The 18,120-nt window shown below is 33.3% G+C and overlaps 1 protein-coding gene across 1 annotated transcript in view; it reads right to left on the bottom strand.

Annotated features, from left to right (window-relative positions):
- Positions 1-10,095, bottom strand: part of LOC110036020 (probable serine/threonine-protein kinase PBL10) — a 31,076-nt gene extending 20,981 nt beyond the window's left edge. The window contains exon 1 of the mRNA XM_020740365.1: positions 9,530-10,095. Coding sequence (XP_020596024.1) covers positions 9,530-9,605 — 76 coding nt within the window. The 5' untranslated portion in view covers positions 9,606-10,095. The remainder of the gene's footprint in view (positions 1-9,529) is intronic.
- Positions 10,096-18,120: the final 8,025 nt, after the last annotated feature.

Here is an 18,120-nt window from a genome sequence, read left to right as displayed (position 1 = left end):
GGATCCTAACCGGTGTCGCTCTTTGAACCCCCTCAACCCCCCAATGACAACCAAACTGAGACATTAAAACACACATGGTAAAACTGTTTGAGCTTTAGACTTTAGGACTGTTACTGCGACGAAGAACTCGGAGCAACTTCGTGGGCAACACGGCAAGGAGTTTGGAGCGAACTACAGATGGAGATGGTCGGCATTCTACTACAGCAAAATGAGTCTACACCAACTGAACTTTCCTAGTTTAAACAACCCATAGGACTTTGAGGTAGCTCGCCTAGCGCGATGTAATTCCTCTCCCTCTTTTAGGCTCCTGCACAACCATGTTGTGCAGCGTAAGTCCTAACTCACCTTAAGTTTCGAGGTTGTCATCTAGAATGACGTAAAACCTCTTATCTTTGCGGGCTATTTGCATAACCAGTTATTATGCAAATGTAAGTCCTAAATAATAAAACTGACAGGATTCAACATTCAAATAAAATTCTCTCTAAAACACAGTCACACAGCAGGATAGTTTGGGAGGTCACTGAGGATTCCCCTCAGAATCTGTGACATCCCCTACCTTTTACTTCCTTTGGACTCCTGAAAAGATTGTTCTTACTTGAGTCATTCCCACTTGTTTTTCCACGTCCAACCTTGAAAACTTGAACTTTGAATTCTTGAAGACTAGAACCATTGATCATTATCGAGAGTTTTCTCAAGTGATTCCCGTCACTTTGGATGTAATTAACTATAGGGGTTTGCCTTTATAGGAAACTTGGAACTCAGGTAAAATAAACCCTATTTAATCTTTGCATTAAATAGGGGAATTTGTGGATCACATATAAAAGGTTCGCAGACCAAATGAATGTCACAAATTTCTTAGTTTGCAAGATTGGGCCTAGGGTCTACACTTTTCTCTTGGAATGTGTAGTATTCAGGGTGTCAGACACGATTATACAAATTATTGGACTAATGAGATCCAGTCGGTCTCATCTTCTAAAAAATTAAAACACTACTTTCATAATCTAAACATTTTACCTTATATATTTAAATTAATTTTTTTTTAAATCAAAAAGTTGACCGACAAGTACTTCCTAAACATTTAAAGTATGCATTCTTAGGAAATTCATCAATTTTACCTGTGATAATATCCTCAGAGTTAACTAAAGATCAAGAAGAAAAATTATTAGAGACATTAAGAAATTATATAAGAAATTATAAAAAAGTAAATTATAAAAAAGTTTTTGGATGGACATTAACTGATATTAAAGGAATCAGTCATTCAATCTATGCATAGAATTTTAATGGAAGATAACTATAAACTTAGGACTGATCCTCAAAAAAGATTAGATTCAATCATGAAAGAAGTGGTAAAGAAATAAATTTTGAAGTGGTTAGATGCTGGAATTATTTATCTTATATCTGATAGTGCATGAGTTAGTTTTATTCATTGTGTTCTTAAGAAAGGTAAGGTGACTGTAGTCGTAAATGAAAAGAATGAATTAATTCCAACAAAATAAGACTGGATGACGAGTCTGTATTGACTATAGAAAATTAAATACCGACACTAAGAAGGATCATTTTTCTTTACCTCTCTTAGACCAAATGCTGGATAGACTTGCTAGACATCAATATTTTTCCTTTTTGAATGGATATTTTGGTTACCACCAAAAATCTATTGCTCCAAAGGATCAAGAAAATACTACATTTACAAGTCCTTATGGGGTTTTTGCTTTTAGAAGAATGTCTTTTGATTTATATAATACACCTACAACTTTTCAAAGGTGTATGAAGTTTATATTCTGTGACCTAATTGAGAAAGAAATTGAAGTTTTTATAGATGAATTCTCAGTTTTTGGAACCTCTTTTGATTCGCTTTTAGATCATTTAGCAAAGGTTTTAAAATGCTGTGAAGAAATAAATTTAATTCTCAATTGGGAAAAATGTCAATTTATGGTCACATGAGCGATTGTATTGGGACATAAAATTTCTAAAAATGACATGGAAATGGATAAAGAAAAAATTCAAATTATTGTTGAATTACAACCTCCTACTTCAGTAACAGCAATAGGAAGTTTTCTGGGAGATGTTGGATTTTATAGGACGTATATTAAAGACTTTTCTAGATTTCCTAAGGCTCTATGTCATCTTTTAGAACAAGATACTAATTTTGATTTTAATGATGATTGTCTTCAGGCCTTCAATTTATTATAGTAAAAATTAAATACTGCACCTATCATTATTTCACCTGACTGAGAAAAACCGTTTCAATTAATGTGTGATACAAGTGATTACGTTATTGGAATTGTTTTAAGACAAAAATAAGATATGATTTTTAAAGTTATATACTATGTCAACAAAACTCTCAATGAAGCTTAAATTAATTACACAACAACTGAAAGAGCTATTGTCAATAGTATATGTTTTTGATAAATTTAGACCATATTAACTTGCAGCTAAATGCGCTGTGCATACTGATCATTCCGCTATTAAATATCTTATGTCAAAGAAGAATGTGAAACTAATACTAACCAGATGGGTCTTACTTTTGCAAGAATTTGATTTTAAGATGGTAAATGGAAAATGTGCTTATAATTAAATTGCGAACATTTATCAAGACTTGAACATGAAAATGAAAAAAATAATGAGAATGACATAAATGAAAATTTTCCTCATGAACAACTCTATGTTATTGCTAAGTGGCAGAAACCGTGGTATGCAAATATAGTTAACTACTTAGTAAGAAATATTTTATCATACGGACTAACAAGCCACAAAAAAAGGAAACTTATGTATGATGCAAGATCTTTCTTTTGGGATGACCCTTATTTATATAAAAGATGTTGAGATTCAGTCATTCGATAAAGTGTACCAATTAATGAAACCCTAGAAATTATACAAAAATGTCATAAATCTGAATTTGAGGGATACTTTGGAATAGATATGACTGCATTTAAAATTTTACACTCTGGATTTTATTAGCCTACATTGTTTAGGATGATAATAATTATGTGAAAACTTATGATCGATGTCAAAGAGTATGCAATATTTCTAAAAAACATGAAATGCCCCTAAACTTTACTTTAGAAGTTGAAATTTTTTATGTTTGGGGTTTAGATTTTATGGGACAATTTGTACCATCTTCAGGAAATATTTATATCTTATTAGTTGTGTATTATGTGTCTAAATGGATTGAAGCGATAGCTTTATCTCAGTGTGATGTTCTGAGTGTTGCAAAATTTTTAAACAAAAATATTTTTACTAGATTTGATATGTCAATAGTAATCATTACTGATGGGGAAGTCACTTTAAGAATTTGAGAATTGACACATTACTTAGAAAAAATAGAATTAAATATAGGATGACAACAACTTATCACCCTCAGGCCAGTGGATTAGTAAAAGTACCAAATCGTGTAATTAAAAAAATTTTGGAGAAAGATGTAAATCCTAATAGAATTGATTAGTCTGATAGACTTGATTTTGTATTATGGGCTTATAGGACTACTTATAAAACTTTTATAGGAATGTCTCTGTATAGACTCATATTTGGAAAAGCTTATTATTTACCAGTTGAGTTAGAGCATAAAACTTATTAGACGGTAAAAAAATATAATTATAATTTAAAGAATGTTGGAGAAAAATGATTATTACAATTAAATGAGCTCGAGAAAATTAGAAATGAATCTTGTGAAAATGCTAGAATTTATAAGGAAAAGATGAAAATTTGGCATGACAGAAAGATTTTAAAAAAGAATTTTGAGCCTTGACAAGAATTTTTATTATACAATTCTTGATTAAAATTATTTTCTGAAAAACTTAAGTCAAGGTAAATGGGACCATTTATTGTGATAAAAGTTTATCCTTATAGGCTGTAGATATTAAAGATCAAAAAACTGAACGTATAACTAAAGTAAATGGACATAGGTTGAAATCTTACATTGGAGAAAAAAACCCTATTATAAAGAAATTTTGATGTTGGGTCAGTGCAAGTAAAACATTTGGATACGTCAGGCTAATGACGTTAAACCAAGCGCTTTGTGGGAGACAACTCATAATCTATTTATCTGGTTTGATTCATGTTTGTTATTGATGTAGTATCATGATCATCCTTTGCCATAGTAGCATTTTTAAACACTATTTAAGGTATTAAACATGATTGAAATTCAAAAAAAATCGATGATAGGCAAATCGATGTTCACTAGCCCACGCCAGAAGTGGTGCCTAAGCGCTACAGTTTCTGGATGTGGGGAAAACCGCCCCCAAGCAGTTTTCTCCATTTCTTTCCTTTTAAATTGCCCTACCATCATTCCTACTCTTCAGACCTTCGAAAATTAGACCTGAGAGAAGAAAGATAGAGGGAGTTTGAGATCTTGCTTCCATTCACTTGCTTCCATGGAGAGTAGAAATAATAACATGGCGATTGGAGATAAGTTTGTGCATAATGATCCTCAAACCTATTTCAATGAGTTTTTAGTGCTTAGTTTGAAAAGGATGACGAGCAAATTGGGCAATATTGAAGAGGAGCTGTCAATTCTACACAACAAGTTGCATGAAATATATCATCAATATGAGCATTTGGAGTGGCAGATGAAACTCCAATCCAATCACATGGCCTTCTATCAAGATTATCAGGTAAATATGTATAGCAAGAACAATAGGATTGACGAAAAAAAAGGCTATGGAATTTTCTCGTGCTCCTTTCTTTCACACATTTGATCGCAGCTATTTGGCATGTGAAAAAGGTGATAAGAATAAGGTCAACAAGGGTTAATCATTGGAAGAATTCTAGTGTTTATGTTTCATGTTTGTGTCGACTTTAGTAATGAATGATTTGTGAAAAGGGTGACGAGAATGAGGTCAACAAGGGTTGATCATTTCACACATTTGATCGCAGCTATTTGGCATGTGAAAAGGGTGACGAAAATGAGGTCAACAAGGGCTAATCATTGGAAGGAGTCTAGTGTTTATGTTACATGTTTGTGTCGACTTTAGTAATGAATGATTTGTGTGCTACTTTATCTAGTAGTTGATTTTGTTGTTGTCTGTTCTTAATTTCTAGTGTTCTATAATGTTTTAGTGTCTGTTGTATTGTCACTTTGTGAATATTAATGAATATATGTGTTGTGAAAAACTTGTGTTAGAATGGTGGACTCAACTTTGGATCGGAAACCATGATTGAACAATTGGAAGACAGAAGATGTTAGATGTTAGAAAAATTATAAATATGAAGTTTGATGATATATTAATTAAAAATTTTGGTTTAAAGGCTTTTGTCTTGTTGTGTTCGGGTTTGGCACCTAGGCGTCGGAACTGTCGCCTAACCACCAGACTTCAACACAGCTTGGCGCCTAGGCGTTGATTCATCTAAACTGGCAGAAACTTAACATTTTCGTGATTTAAACCAAACCAACGCCATTTTCAATGCCTAAGCTTCATCGTCTTCCTCCTTTTCGCGAAAACTGGTCTCAAATTTTCGAGCTTTTGGACTTAATACTACTGGATTTCATCTTCTCGAGGTTAGATCTACATTTCGGCATAGTTATTTTGAGATTTCACCATGAATTTGTCATACATTGTGTGGAGACCGAAATTTGCAAAAAAATTTGATTAAGTGGTGAAAAATCCATGGATTTAAGCTTCATTAGTTTGAAAACGCTTTTAGGAATCCTTTTTATTTTAATTTTAAAATTTGTTAGAATTTTCCTTTAAAATTTTAGATGGCTCATAAGACGAAGTGGGGAAAAGGAAAGGAAACTTTCGACAATGCCAAATTCGTCAATATAAAAGCACAAATTCATTACAACAAATTTGCATCGTCGAGAAAGTTTATTACAGCTCGAAGCTTTTGCAGATCCAGTGGAGCTATTGAAAATGTTATTGTGGCTCGGCAATGTGAAAGCTTCTGTTATTTTACTGTCATTGTCGTCATTACTATTGTACGAGAGTTTTATGCGAACTTACCTGAAGCAGCAGATGACGAGATTTTTTTCGGGGAAGAGGAGTGGAGCTCACTGCTGAGCCCATGCGATATATGGTCTGCCACCTACTACTGACTATTTCTATTCAGAGTACACTCCATCTGAAGCAGAGTTAGATCAAATAATTGCATAGTTGACATATGCAGGCTAATGGACGTGGAGTCTGGAAGATTCGAAATGATCATAAGGTAAATTTTTCTTCTTCCAAGCTCAATGTCACCTCAAAAGCTTGACATTATTTTATTTTTGTTCGGCTCCTTCCTTCAAATCATTTAAGTGAGGTGCCAAGATAAAGAACTATATTAAACTATTGCATTCAAGAGATGAAACCTATAGATGCTAACTCTCTTATTTTTGAGACTATTAGTTCTTCTACTGAAGCTAGCACTACTTCAGGTCTTAGATTTCCATCTTTGATATTTACAATTTGAAAAGACTTTGGAGTAAAATTTGAGCATTGGGAGGAGAAGTTGAAGCCACTTAAGCCCATTGGGAATACCAATGCAGATGTGTACGGACGACCTAGAGATAGAGCTCAAGATGCACCTTCTACTACAACTTCTAAGCCTTCTACTTCTAGACCTTTTACTTCCACTGCTACTGAGCCTCCATCTGGTTTCTAGAATGTGTTGAATGAGAGATATTTGGAACACTAGAATGATAAGTTTTTGATGCAGTGTTATATGGAATATATGGAAAATAAATTTGATCACATTGCAGATTATGTTCGGAGAAAGAGTGATTATGATGCAGATAATGACGAGGCATTAGTAAAATTCATGAAGGGAGATCAGTCAGTTGAGTTTCCTACTTGCCCTCAATTTACTCCGTACATAGGCCCAAAATCTATAGATGAAGATATATCATTTGATTTAGATGATGATGATTTTGAAGAAGATGACTAGGCTTTTTTACCTTTATGTTGTAGATTTGTTTTTAGATTGTTTCCTATGTTTGGACTTCTGATTTATGACTATGTAGGATTGCTTGGTGTAATTTTGTTTTATCACTACAACTTTTGCTCCTCTTTATTTATTTAGTAATGGATGTGTCAGAGTAGAGTTTTATATTTGCAAGCTTTTCATGATATACCTGTTTTAATTTAAAGATGTCTACTACTCAAAACCTATTTTTATTGTACATGTACTGTTCTCCTACTTAGAAATTTTAAATTTTGCATTTTCTTCATGCTTATTATAAACTGAATTATTTTAAACTATTTTAAAATTTAAGTTTGGAGAAAAAAAGAAAACTTAAAACTGAACCTTATTTGTCCCAAATAAAATATATTTTCAAAAAATGTTTTAATATAACATACGATATGTTAGGATAGCTTGAGATAACTATATTTTAAGTTTATAAATATTATAGTTAACTTCAGTAAATGTTTTTAATAATATAAATTAATTATGGATTTGAGATATTTAGTATAACAGTATAAGATTATGCTTTTACTATTTAAAATAAAGAAAATTATATTTTTTGAAATGTTAAACATCTTGGATTTTTTTTTTGAAAAAAAAGAATTGAGACTTTATGAAAAATCGTTTTAAAGTCTAATACACATTTATCAAGGAAATGTGTAAAGTTTTTAACTTTAAGAAAAGGATGGCGGAGTTCAAAATCATTGAATTTTATCAAGAAATAGTAATCCTCGCATGACATGAAAAGAAAAAGAAATGATTTAAAATGATCCTAAAGGAAAAAAAATAAAAATAAAAAGAAAAGAAAAACAAAAAAAAATATATGTGAAGAGAAGCTTGAGGAGTTATCTAATAAAAAATTAGTCACTTAAATCATCTTAAGGAACTTAATTACATTTCTAGGCTTCTTTATAAAGTATTAGCATCCTTACTGGTAAAATTCTCATGAAATTCTTTTTCTTGTAATTCCTCTAAGCATCTTTAATATGACAAACTATAATTATTCTTGAAATAAATAGGAAATCAGAATTCTTAGAATTGACTACTAAATATTTTTACATTCTAGTTTTAACCTATGTTATTAAAAATCTTTCTAAAGTTTCATTATTGCATTTATAAAACAAAAATTATAGAAACCTTAAAGTAAAACTCATTTCCATAAGTTATACTTTTTATATATAGTAAGAAAGGTTAATTGAGGATAAATAAGGTTTAAGTTTGGGGGAATTACGCAAATATTTATATTCCTTAAATATTTATAAATTACGCAAATATTTATATTCCTTAATATGCCAAAAATTTGACCCAAATTATATTTAGCGGCTAGTGAGAACAAATGTAATATGATAAAATTTAAAGAAATAGTCTTCTCACCAAGGGGTACTACGCAAGTATACGTATCATTTCAAATAATATATGATTTTCTATAAAAATCTCAGTATCGATCCCACAGGGAAATGTAAACGAAAAGAAATGAAATTCAGGGATTTTAACTTTAAGAAAACTTTACTTAAGACTGCAGCAAATATCTAACTGAAATTAAGTATACTAATTTCTATAAATGCAAGTAAAAATAAATGTAATGGTTTAGAAAATATATATAAAAAGAGACTTTCTCCTTGCAAATAATTCATAATCAGTATAGGACTTCAAATGTTTAGAAATTTAAATGTGGTATTGTGACAAATAGGAGCATAAATATTTTTTACTTCTTTCGATATGTAAAGAATATTGATTAATCTTAAGTTGGTGTCGGCATGTATAGTAGTGTTGGGTAGGTTCTAATCTCTAACTCTAAGATTATTCAATGCGTCCTCTCTATAGAACCTACCAGTGACTTTTAGTTCAAATCTCTAGATCAAATTGATAAAAGAATATAGTCTTTCACTCTAGAAACATCAATTCTACGCTCATCAAATTTTATCTCCCTATATATTTGCACTCCCCCTCGGACGATCGCCACTGCTATTTCTAAAGTAAAATGCGATACTTACAAGTCAAGAAATCTTAGCCCTATCGGGTCTATAAGTTTCCTCAACAAAATTTAACAATACAAGTGACCTATTTGTAAAGTAAATGAAGAACCGGCAAAAATATTATCACAATTTTTAGGAATAAGAGAGTTTCTAAACAAAATCAAAGCACTTACTTGATTACTTCATATTGCATACTTGATTACTTCATTGCAAGTAGAAAGAGAGAAAACTACTCAAAACGCATGGGGATAACAAAACAAAGCATATTTATAAAACTTGAATCCAAAATACAAGATGTAAAATAAAGATACAAATACTTATTTGGAATGTTTCCCCAAGCACTCCTTTGCATTTCTTTGACTTCTTTGACTCCAACGATGGACTTAAAAACTCTAGAAAACACAGACTCACAAAGAATGGCATTTCTCCCTCAGAATTAAAGATCCATAATCGGAAAAATATTAAAAAGTGGCATTTCTCCCTCAGAATTAAAGGTCTATGCGCACCGAATTCTATGGCCTGCTCTCGGGATTGAGCACCCGCCAGTTTTCAAAATTTCACAGAATCTACATAAAACCTAAAATTCTAAAATAAATTTATTGGTTTACAAACCCACTATGATTTAGCACTCTATACTTGACGGGATAAAAATCTCAGAAGAATAAACGGATCACCTGAGCTTGTGGCCAAGGTAGAGGCGCTGCATGAAGGGCTAACAGTCTTGATCCTCGTGCTCCAACAGTTTCCCATCTCAGCGCACACAAAACTCCAACCGTTGGTCCTTCTTCCCAAAACCTTCACCGAATTCAGAAGAAGAAGTTGGGTCTTTAAGAACAATCACACAGTTGACCCGCCAAGTTACTCCTCCGTCCCTCAAACCTCAGCCCTCACTTTAAAAAGAGGGATACCAACGTCGCTGGCCAATACAGTACCGAAAATTGACTTCCACAGCCATATTAACAGCGCTTGCGCCTAGTATTCGCCGAAAATCAGAGATTGAAAGAAAGAAGAAGAACAAAACTGTCCCGGGTTTCGCTAATTATCACCCGTCTCCTCCGATCTTTCGACAATGTTGACTCTACTCTCCACCTTTTTGCTATCCCCCTGCAGCTCGAGAGCAAGAGCAGGCCAATAGAAGAGGGGAAGCGAAGAGCATTGATGGCGTCGACTTCGTCCATGTGGCCCCTTATTTTTCGCATGCCACGTTGGTTAACTGATCAGAACACAGCAAAAATATATCATTTTTCGAAAGAGTAATTTTGTTTGAGAACATACAAATATTAATATATATTTATATGATAATTAAGGGTCTGTTTGGGGCAACTGCAGCTTATCCAGCTTCTGCTGATAAGCAGCTTATCCTGAGAATTTGCTGATGAGCAGTAGAATCGAATAATCTGTATGATTGTTTGGTTAGTGCGTTTTGAAAACAACTGATTCTAGAAAAATGACCAATCTGCCCCTGTTCTGGATAAGCTGTTGAGTTGTTTGATTCGTGCGTTTTGTAAACAGCTTATTTACAAATTTTCTATTTGAATTAATAATATGTGTAAAGGGAGAGAGCAACAATGCGAATTTGATTAATTTGTGCTTCATCCATAATAAAAAATCTGAAAAATACTGACCTAAGGCAAGTAAAACGGGTCAAATTGAAAGATAAAGTGACATAATATGCACTAGTAGAGTATCATTGACTCTGCGAGATAGCCCAGTTGCCACAAGAACCCAACTAAGCCTTGTTCTAAGCAGTTAACAACTCCTAATATAATATATATGTATATAATAACCAGCAAACAGTGGCTTCCGAGTTATTACCCTTAAAGAGAATGAACTTAATGAAATTAAAAATAAGATGTTTTCCTGTGAAATCACCCAAATAATATTTGGCAAAATTTAGATTTAAATTGTACACAAAATAAGATAACCATTTCTTTCTTCCCTGATCCCTTCCATCAGCATTTTTTCTTTTAAATAAGAAGAAGAAAAGAACAACAGATTTCAATCAAACACACTTGACAGTAAAGCTAAGAAGCAATGCAAGAAGATCTAAAACCTAAGCCTCGCATCAAGCAAGAACCTAAAACAAGCAGATCAAAATGCAAAACAATAAGCATGAACCAAAGCAGAGCACAAGCAAAGAATCCAATGAAAACTTTGAATACTACCAAAATGGAGCCAATAAAAACACTATTTATATCTAATTTCTTCAAAAAAGTCAAAAAAAAAAAAACTCAAATACCTGGGGGTCAGTGTTCTTCTACTCTGTAAAGTTTTAAGGTCTTACCGGCAATCAATGGTAGTCGGACCTAGATCTTCATCCATCAGAGAATGATGCGAAAAAAAGAAAGTCGCCCTACTTGAAAGGCTGGAGAAATCGAATAACAAGAGCTCAGCTCTTCGGATGGAAGAGAGTCATGGGAGAAGGATGGAATGGAGATGAGAAGAAAATAAAGAAAGCGTGGAGCCATGGAAGGGAGAGACCCCCCTACTCGAAACTAGCGAAATAAAAGTTTATGGAGGATGATGACACCATGGGAGTTATGGGAGAGCGGAGGATCGATCGCGAGAGACTGAGGAGACGAGACGAGGGCAACTGGGTAAAGTCGCGAGCAAAAACGCGGACCGCGGGGTTGATCCCGCGACTGGCGTTTATTAAGAAATAAAATACCCTGTTTTCAAAACGCAGTCTAAAAGCGCTAACCAAACAGGAAGGCTTATAAGCTGTCCAAAAAGGGGCATAAATTATAATATCACGTAAAAAATATCGCCAAAGTTAATCCTTTTATAATAAATTGCGCAGGCTAATCCATATTTTTAATGTCATTATGAATCCATCTGCGAGGTATTTTATATTTGAAGGAATATTGAACAAAAAAAGAATGAGTTGATAGTCTACTAACTAATTCTCATTCTTATCTTTTGGTCAAAGACCCGTAATTTTGGGGTTTATGGAGAGATTTTGTTTTTGTAGGAGTATTGAAGAATAAAAGAATGAGATGGTTGTCTACTACCCAATTCTCAGTTCTTATCTTTTGGTCAAAGACAGGATCAGAGTTTTGTAGGTTACTTGAGTAGGTGAGCTTGACAAATCAATTTTGTAAGCGAGCTCAGTGGCTCACTTAGGTAAATAAGCTCGACAGACAAAAGTGACTGAGTCTTATCCTAAAAAAGAAATGATGAGCCTTTGAGGCCCGTGAAATCAGTCATCGTATGTTTCAGCCCTCGGATATCATATATGAGTATAAATTTAATTCACTGTCATTGTCGGGTTTGAAGCCTTTCATGCGAAAAGTGGAGGGTTGTGTTATGTAGTCGACGACAAACGTAAATTTTGTCAAAAAGATAGGACTTGGATCACTTAAATCTTTGTGTAAATGTTAGAGCATCCCCTGTAAATGACGTGTTGTATAGCATATATACAGTAATAAGTGTGCAAGGGCCGCTACACCTGTTTTGGGTTGTAGTGTCAAATAAGCACGGGTTCCCACATTATGGACAGATGCATGTAAGGATTTTAGTCCATGAAACTAATATTAGGATAAGATCTTGAAATATAGATACTCTCACAGGTAAATTAATCGAATTAGTTGATATTATGGTTCATAGGAATATGGTTACCTTATGTATTCAAGAAACTAAATGAATTAGTGGTGCGCGATTTTTGTGGTGCGTTGTAAATATCTTTCAATAGTACAATACACACACAGTAGTACGAATAGTAAGTATGCAATTTAATCATAATATAAATAAACTCAGTATAAATAGTTTTATATTTTAAAATCTTTAAGTTGTCAAATCGTAGTAATGACACAAGTATACGTATCGTTTAAGTAATAAAGGGCTCTAATGGAGTATCGATCCCATAGGGAGTTGGAAATTCTTATGGTTATAATTTCAAACACAATATTTAAACTACAAAACTTAAGTAATAATAACAAATCTAAAGTAAATTTAATGTATGCTAAATGAAATGTAGTTAAAAGATCTAAGTTAACTAAGCCATTTTCCAAACATCAAAAGTAAACTTTCTAGACTAAGCAGAGTTTTGTAATGAAGAGTTCAAATTTAAGAAAACAATTTAAGAAAACAACATTCCCAAAACAACATTCCCCTTTACAATGAGTTTATGAATTATGAAGTAATTAAAATCATTTAAAATCATAAATAAAATTGTATTGTGTCAAATAGAAGCAATCATATTCTTTACCCTCTGAGAGTGCATAAAAAACATTGACTAATCCAGAGCTTGGTCCCTAAATCCGTAGTTACGTTGGGAGGATACTTGTTGTCACTCCATAACTCCCACTTCTCCCTCGCCTGAGGGCTAACAATCTCACTTTAGTTTCCAAGCAACTCAACCAAATTGGGGATTTTAGTCTGTCAACCTAAAATCTCCAATTATGACCAATTAGTAGTCCATCAAAGTATATTTTCCTATTTATTTGCACTCAACTCCATGGATTACTGTTGACCTCACTTATGGTTGAGGTTTAGTTTTTCCTCTTTAGTAGCCTAGGGTCTAGCCATAGGATTTTACTATTGATTATTCCTAGAAAACTAGAAAAGGAACCCTCACCATTAGAAATTCTAAACTCCTCTTTGCTCACCTTGAAACTCTACATATTGGTTTTAACCTCTAGCACTTAGTAGGTGGGGTCATTATGGGGGAGCTTAAGGAGTGTTTCCATAGGACTATTTGACCTTAGGGTTGGCCCTGGGTGCTGGTCTGGAGCTAAAGCACTCACTCTCACTCACATTCACTCACAACTATAAACCCAAAATTACTTGACTTTGATCCCTTGATTTTCTGGGGGACTCATGTAGATGATCCCCTAAACCCACTTACCCTAGGCTAGGGTTTAGCTAAGACTAGTACATAGAGAACCCAAATGGGGTTTTCATTGGTTCATAGCTCATATATGGTAGTTGGTACCCCAACCCTACCAAAATATATTTACCTATTTATATTACCCCCAATACCCCCCCCCCCCCCCAGATTACCTAAATACTATTGAAACTCGAAATTCACCCAAAATACCCATATTTGTTCAAAAATCATTTTAAACCTTTTGAAAATACCCTAGTTATCCAAAACTACCCAAACTTTCCAAAATACCACCAAAATTGCTAAAATTACAAAAATACCCTTAGCGCCCCAAATTTTCCCAAAAACTCCAAAATCACTCCAATGTCTCCAAAACCAATTTGGACCCTTCAATTGAACCCAATTTGGCTAATTTGACAATTTTGACCAAAACCCTCAAATTGCCTTTAAGGACCCAATTTCCCTAAATTCACCTCAAATGTCCATCAACTTGAGCCCAATTTTCTTCAATTTCAATTGTAAACTTAAATTCACTTTTCATATGACCAATCTAAACCAAACCCAAGTCTAATTGGCCCATTCTTTTAGCTCAATTTTTATCTAAGTCAAACTTCCAATTTTGGCCCTATGACTTAATTCTACCAAATTGAACCCCATAGCCTACTCAATTTACCCCAATTTGGATCCTAAACTCTCCAGAACAAACCTACAAATCAAACTTGACTTTCAGTTTCCCTTGGTGAAGCCTTAATTTCCTTTAATTTATGCTCCAAATCCAAAATTTCCTAAATTTCCCCCAAATTGGCCATGCCTCCAAATTCCACTCCAAATTCCACCAAATCAAATTGGCCATGCCTCCAAATTCCACCAAATTGATTGCCCTAACCGCAAAATTGACACTCAATTTAACTCTTCATGATGTTTTGATGTTTCTATAGACCATTATCAACAATAAATTTGGACTTAGCCCAAACCTAGCCCAATCTAGACCTAAGTCTAGGCCAATCTAGACCCAAGTCTAGCCCAACATACCCAAATTGACCAAAATTCCAAAATCCTTCAAATTGAATTGAACTCAAAATTTTTTCAATACTTCACCAAAAACCTTCATTACAATAATCTACACAATTTTGATCAATTAATTGGGTTTAAAGTCATAGCTAGCCTAACCCAAACCCAACCTTTGGTCATTTGGATCCACATTGGACCCATACACCAAAAATAGCCTAACCACTCTAAAGCCACCAAATTTATGACTTCACAACCACTGAACACATTCCATGGATCAAGATAAACCCCCTTAGACAATCCATGGTGAGTTATGGACCATTGGATCCCTAAATTAAAGGTTTCAAGCCCATTTATGGGCCTTAAAAAAAAATCTCCCCCATCATCACTTGCCATTGAGGGTTAAACATAATTAACCCTCCCAATGGCTCACCTAACTTCCAAGCCACCTCCCATGGCCTTGCCGGTCAGCCTAGTCTCTTGAGCACCTCAAAATTGAGGGTCATCATCGCTAAATCAAACCCAATCTCAACCTTAGGGGCCAGCTCACCCTAAGTAATCATTAGAGCTTCTTAGCCCACCACCTCAATAGGCTTTTGCACCCAAAGCCAGGCTCTGAGCTCCCCTCTTCTGCCATGGCAATAAAATGGCATCTTTATAGCCAAAAATGGGATGCTGAAATTTTCTTAAGGAGAGCCTGCCTAATTGCTCCCAAAGCCTCTTTGAGACCTCCTCAGTGCAAACCAACCACCTCCTTACCCTAATTCCCATCATCGGAGCACAATTTTTTGGCTCGATTCCGGTCAGAAACAGGACAAGTTTGGCCACACCTCCACAGTGCACCAAATCTCAATTATACTTGCTCACATCTTCACCACAGTCATCAAAGCCCCCTTACAAAGATCCTCTACCCAAGACTTTGATTAACACCCAAATTCAATCTTAATCGAATTTGGGTATAGGCATTTCACCACATCAAGAGGCTTCATCCTTAGTCTCTTTGGACCTCCACGAACATGCCGAGCATCTCTGATTGAAGCTTCACTTCACAGAGCAAAGGTATTGAATCCCCCCTCTTCCCGAGCCTATTTTAACTCTCCATGGGAGTAAGGTTAATTTAATGATATGTTTACAGTATGGATATGTTTGTCTCACTTAAATGAGACTATAGAATCAAACCCAAATGAGTTTGGTTAAGAAATGAGTGAGATCTTAAGGTTTTAGGGTTAAGGGTCACGGGTTCACACCAGTCGGGTACAAAGAAGAGGAGCCGTTGGATGGTGCATGTATTAGATGGATGACTATGATCGTGTTGGATTGGAGCTTAATACTTAAAGTGTGAGTTGAGTCAGCTGCTACGTGGATGACGGTGTCCAACCAGAGTGCGCTACGCAAGTCTTCGGAGCCGTCGAATGATGCCATGGCGCCACGTGTTTAAGTAGGAAAACAAGGATTTATTTAATTCAAAAAATGTCCCCTACCTTCAAAAATCCATATCTTGGTGTTAAAAACTCACAAAATAAAATAAAAATATCTAAACGCTCGAAAGACCTGAACGCTCGGTGAATAGAGGAGAACAATGTGGAAATTGTTTGAAGTTTATTTAATGTATATTTTGTTTTTAATTAATTAAATATTGTTCTAAGTATTTTGATTCTCCATGCATTCAAGTATTTCACCATGGCTTGATACTTTGGCATATTGTTGCCTCTGTCATGGAGGATATTCCCTGATTTTTTCAAAGTCAGAGGACAAAGTCAGAGTTTTCAAAGTCAGAGGAGACCCCTAAACAGAGATCTATATTTTTCAAGTTTATGCATCTGATTTGGAAAATTAATTATAATAATTACCTTATTTAGAAAAATCCAAGAAAATTTTGGTAGGTTCACTATAACCAGAGAACCCTAGGAAAAATTTGTCATGAGCTAAGTTATTAAGAACACACCTAATTTTCATAAAATCTTAAAATACAAAGGAAATTAATTTAGGAAAAATAAACATCTGAATGAATTGATTTTAATTCTCCACTATAATTTAAAGTTCAGAAGACCCCCCATAAAAAATTCAAAACATTTGGAGTTCATCTGATAACCTAATTTGATTTTCTAAGTTAAATGACACTTTTAACACTTAAAATAATCATAATAATTAAAATACAACTCAAAATTTATGAAATTGGTTTTGGGAGCTCTCTGTGATCAGGAAAATTTTCTAAAAATAAAATTGTAATTAAAGTAAAAATTTCATTTCTAAGCTTATTTTAAATTTTTAAATAATTCAAAAATTAATAAAAATCATAAAATTAATAAAATTCATGGAAATGTTCTAAATTATTTTCTAAGCTCTTAGGAAAAATTAGCATATTTTGCCTAATTTTTTAAGAGAAGATATTGAATTTTAAAGCTTAAAATAAAATTTAAAGGCTAAAAAAGGATTTTTCTTAATTTCTAACTAAAATAATTCTAATAATTCAAAAAAAATCATAAAAATATGAAATTTGTTTCTATGGGTTCTTTGACCTTAGAAAGATTTAATAAAAATGTAAAACTGAATTTTTTACATTTAAAATATTTTATAATTAATTAATACTCCATAGATTAAAATAATTCTGATAATTCAAATAAAACTAAAAAAATCATGAAATTTGATCTAAGTGGTTCTCTGGTCTAAGTCTACCTGTAGTAAGAATTTCAAGTGATTAGACTTTTCCTTGGTCAAGTTATTGAATTTTCTTTGAAAAATCTAATTTTTGCATGTAAATAATTATATAAATTAAATTAAATTTTGAAAAAAAAAATCAAATTTTCTCCTCTGGTGTCTTAATTAACCCCTGATGAGGTAGGACAAAAATTCTAAAGTTATTTGAATTAAATTTGATGAATTTTTAAGTAATAAAGCCTTAGGGGAAAAGGTATAATTTTGGAAATTTGGTCTTAATTAATGTTTAGGCTTAATTCAAGAAAGTAAATAGGCAATATTTGATCTTAATTAACATGTTTAGTTGATTGAAACATAAGGAATTAATTGGTAGAAACCAATTTTACTTTTCTTAATTAAAGGATAAATTTGCAATTTCTTAAATCATTAAAATTTTTAAATAATCCTAGACTTAGGGGTATGATTTTAGATGTTAATAACTCACTAATTTAATGCCCCTATTTGGTGTTCAAATGACATTCAAACGTTTTGATGATGAATTACTATCACTTAAAATTCAATTTCTTTAAAAAATTACTAATGTATCCACCAAGGTCTTAAGAGCTTAGTAGTAATCTAGGCTAAATCAAATTTTGGTAAATGAAGATTAAAAAAGTGAATGTAACTAGAAATCAAACACCTTTAAAAACAAAACACTGCAAGCCCAAGTTAAAGCTAAAATTGGCGAAGTGTTTTAATAGCATTAACTTGCCCCTTTTAAGGGTTTTCACCCAT

The sequence above is a fragment of the Phalaenopsis equestris genome, unplaced genomic scaffold (assembly GCF_001263595.1).
Source record: "Phalaenopsis equestris unplaced genomic scaffold, ASM126359v1 Scaffold201678, whole genome shotgun sequence".
In the NCBI taxonomy this organism is placed as follows: Eukaryota; Viridiplantae; Streptophyta; class Magnoliopsida; order Asparagales; family Orchidaceae; genus Phalaenopsis; species Phalaenopsis equestris.
The sequence above is the reverse complement of the archived record's forward strand: the minus strand, read 5'-3'. Positions and strand labels throughout refer to the sequence as shown.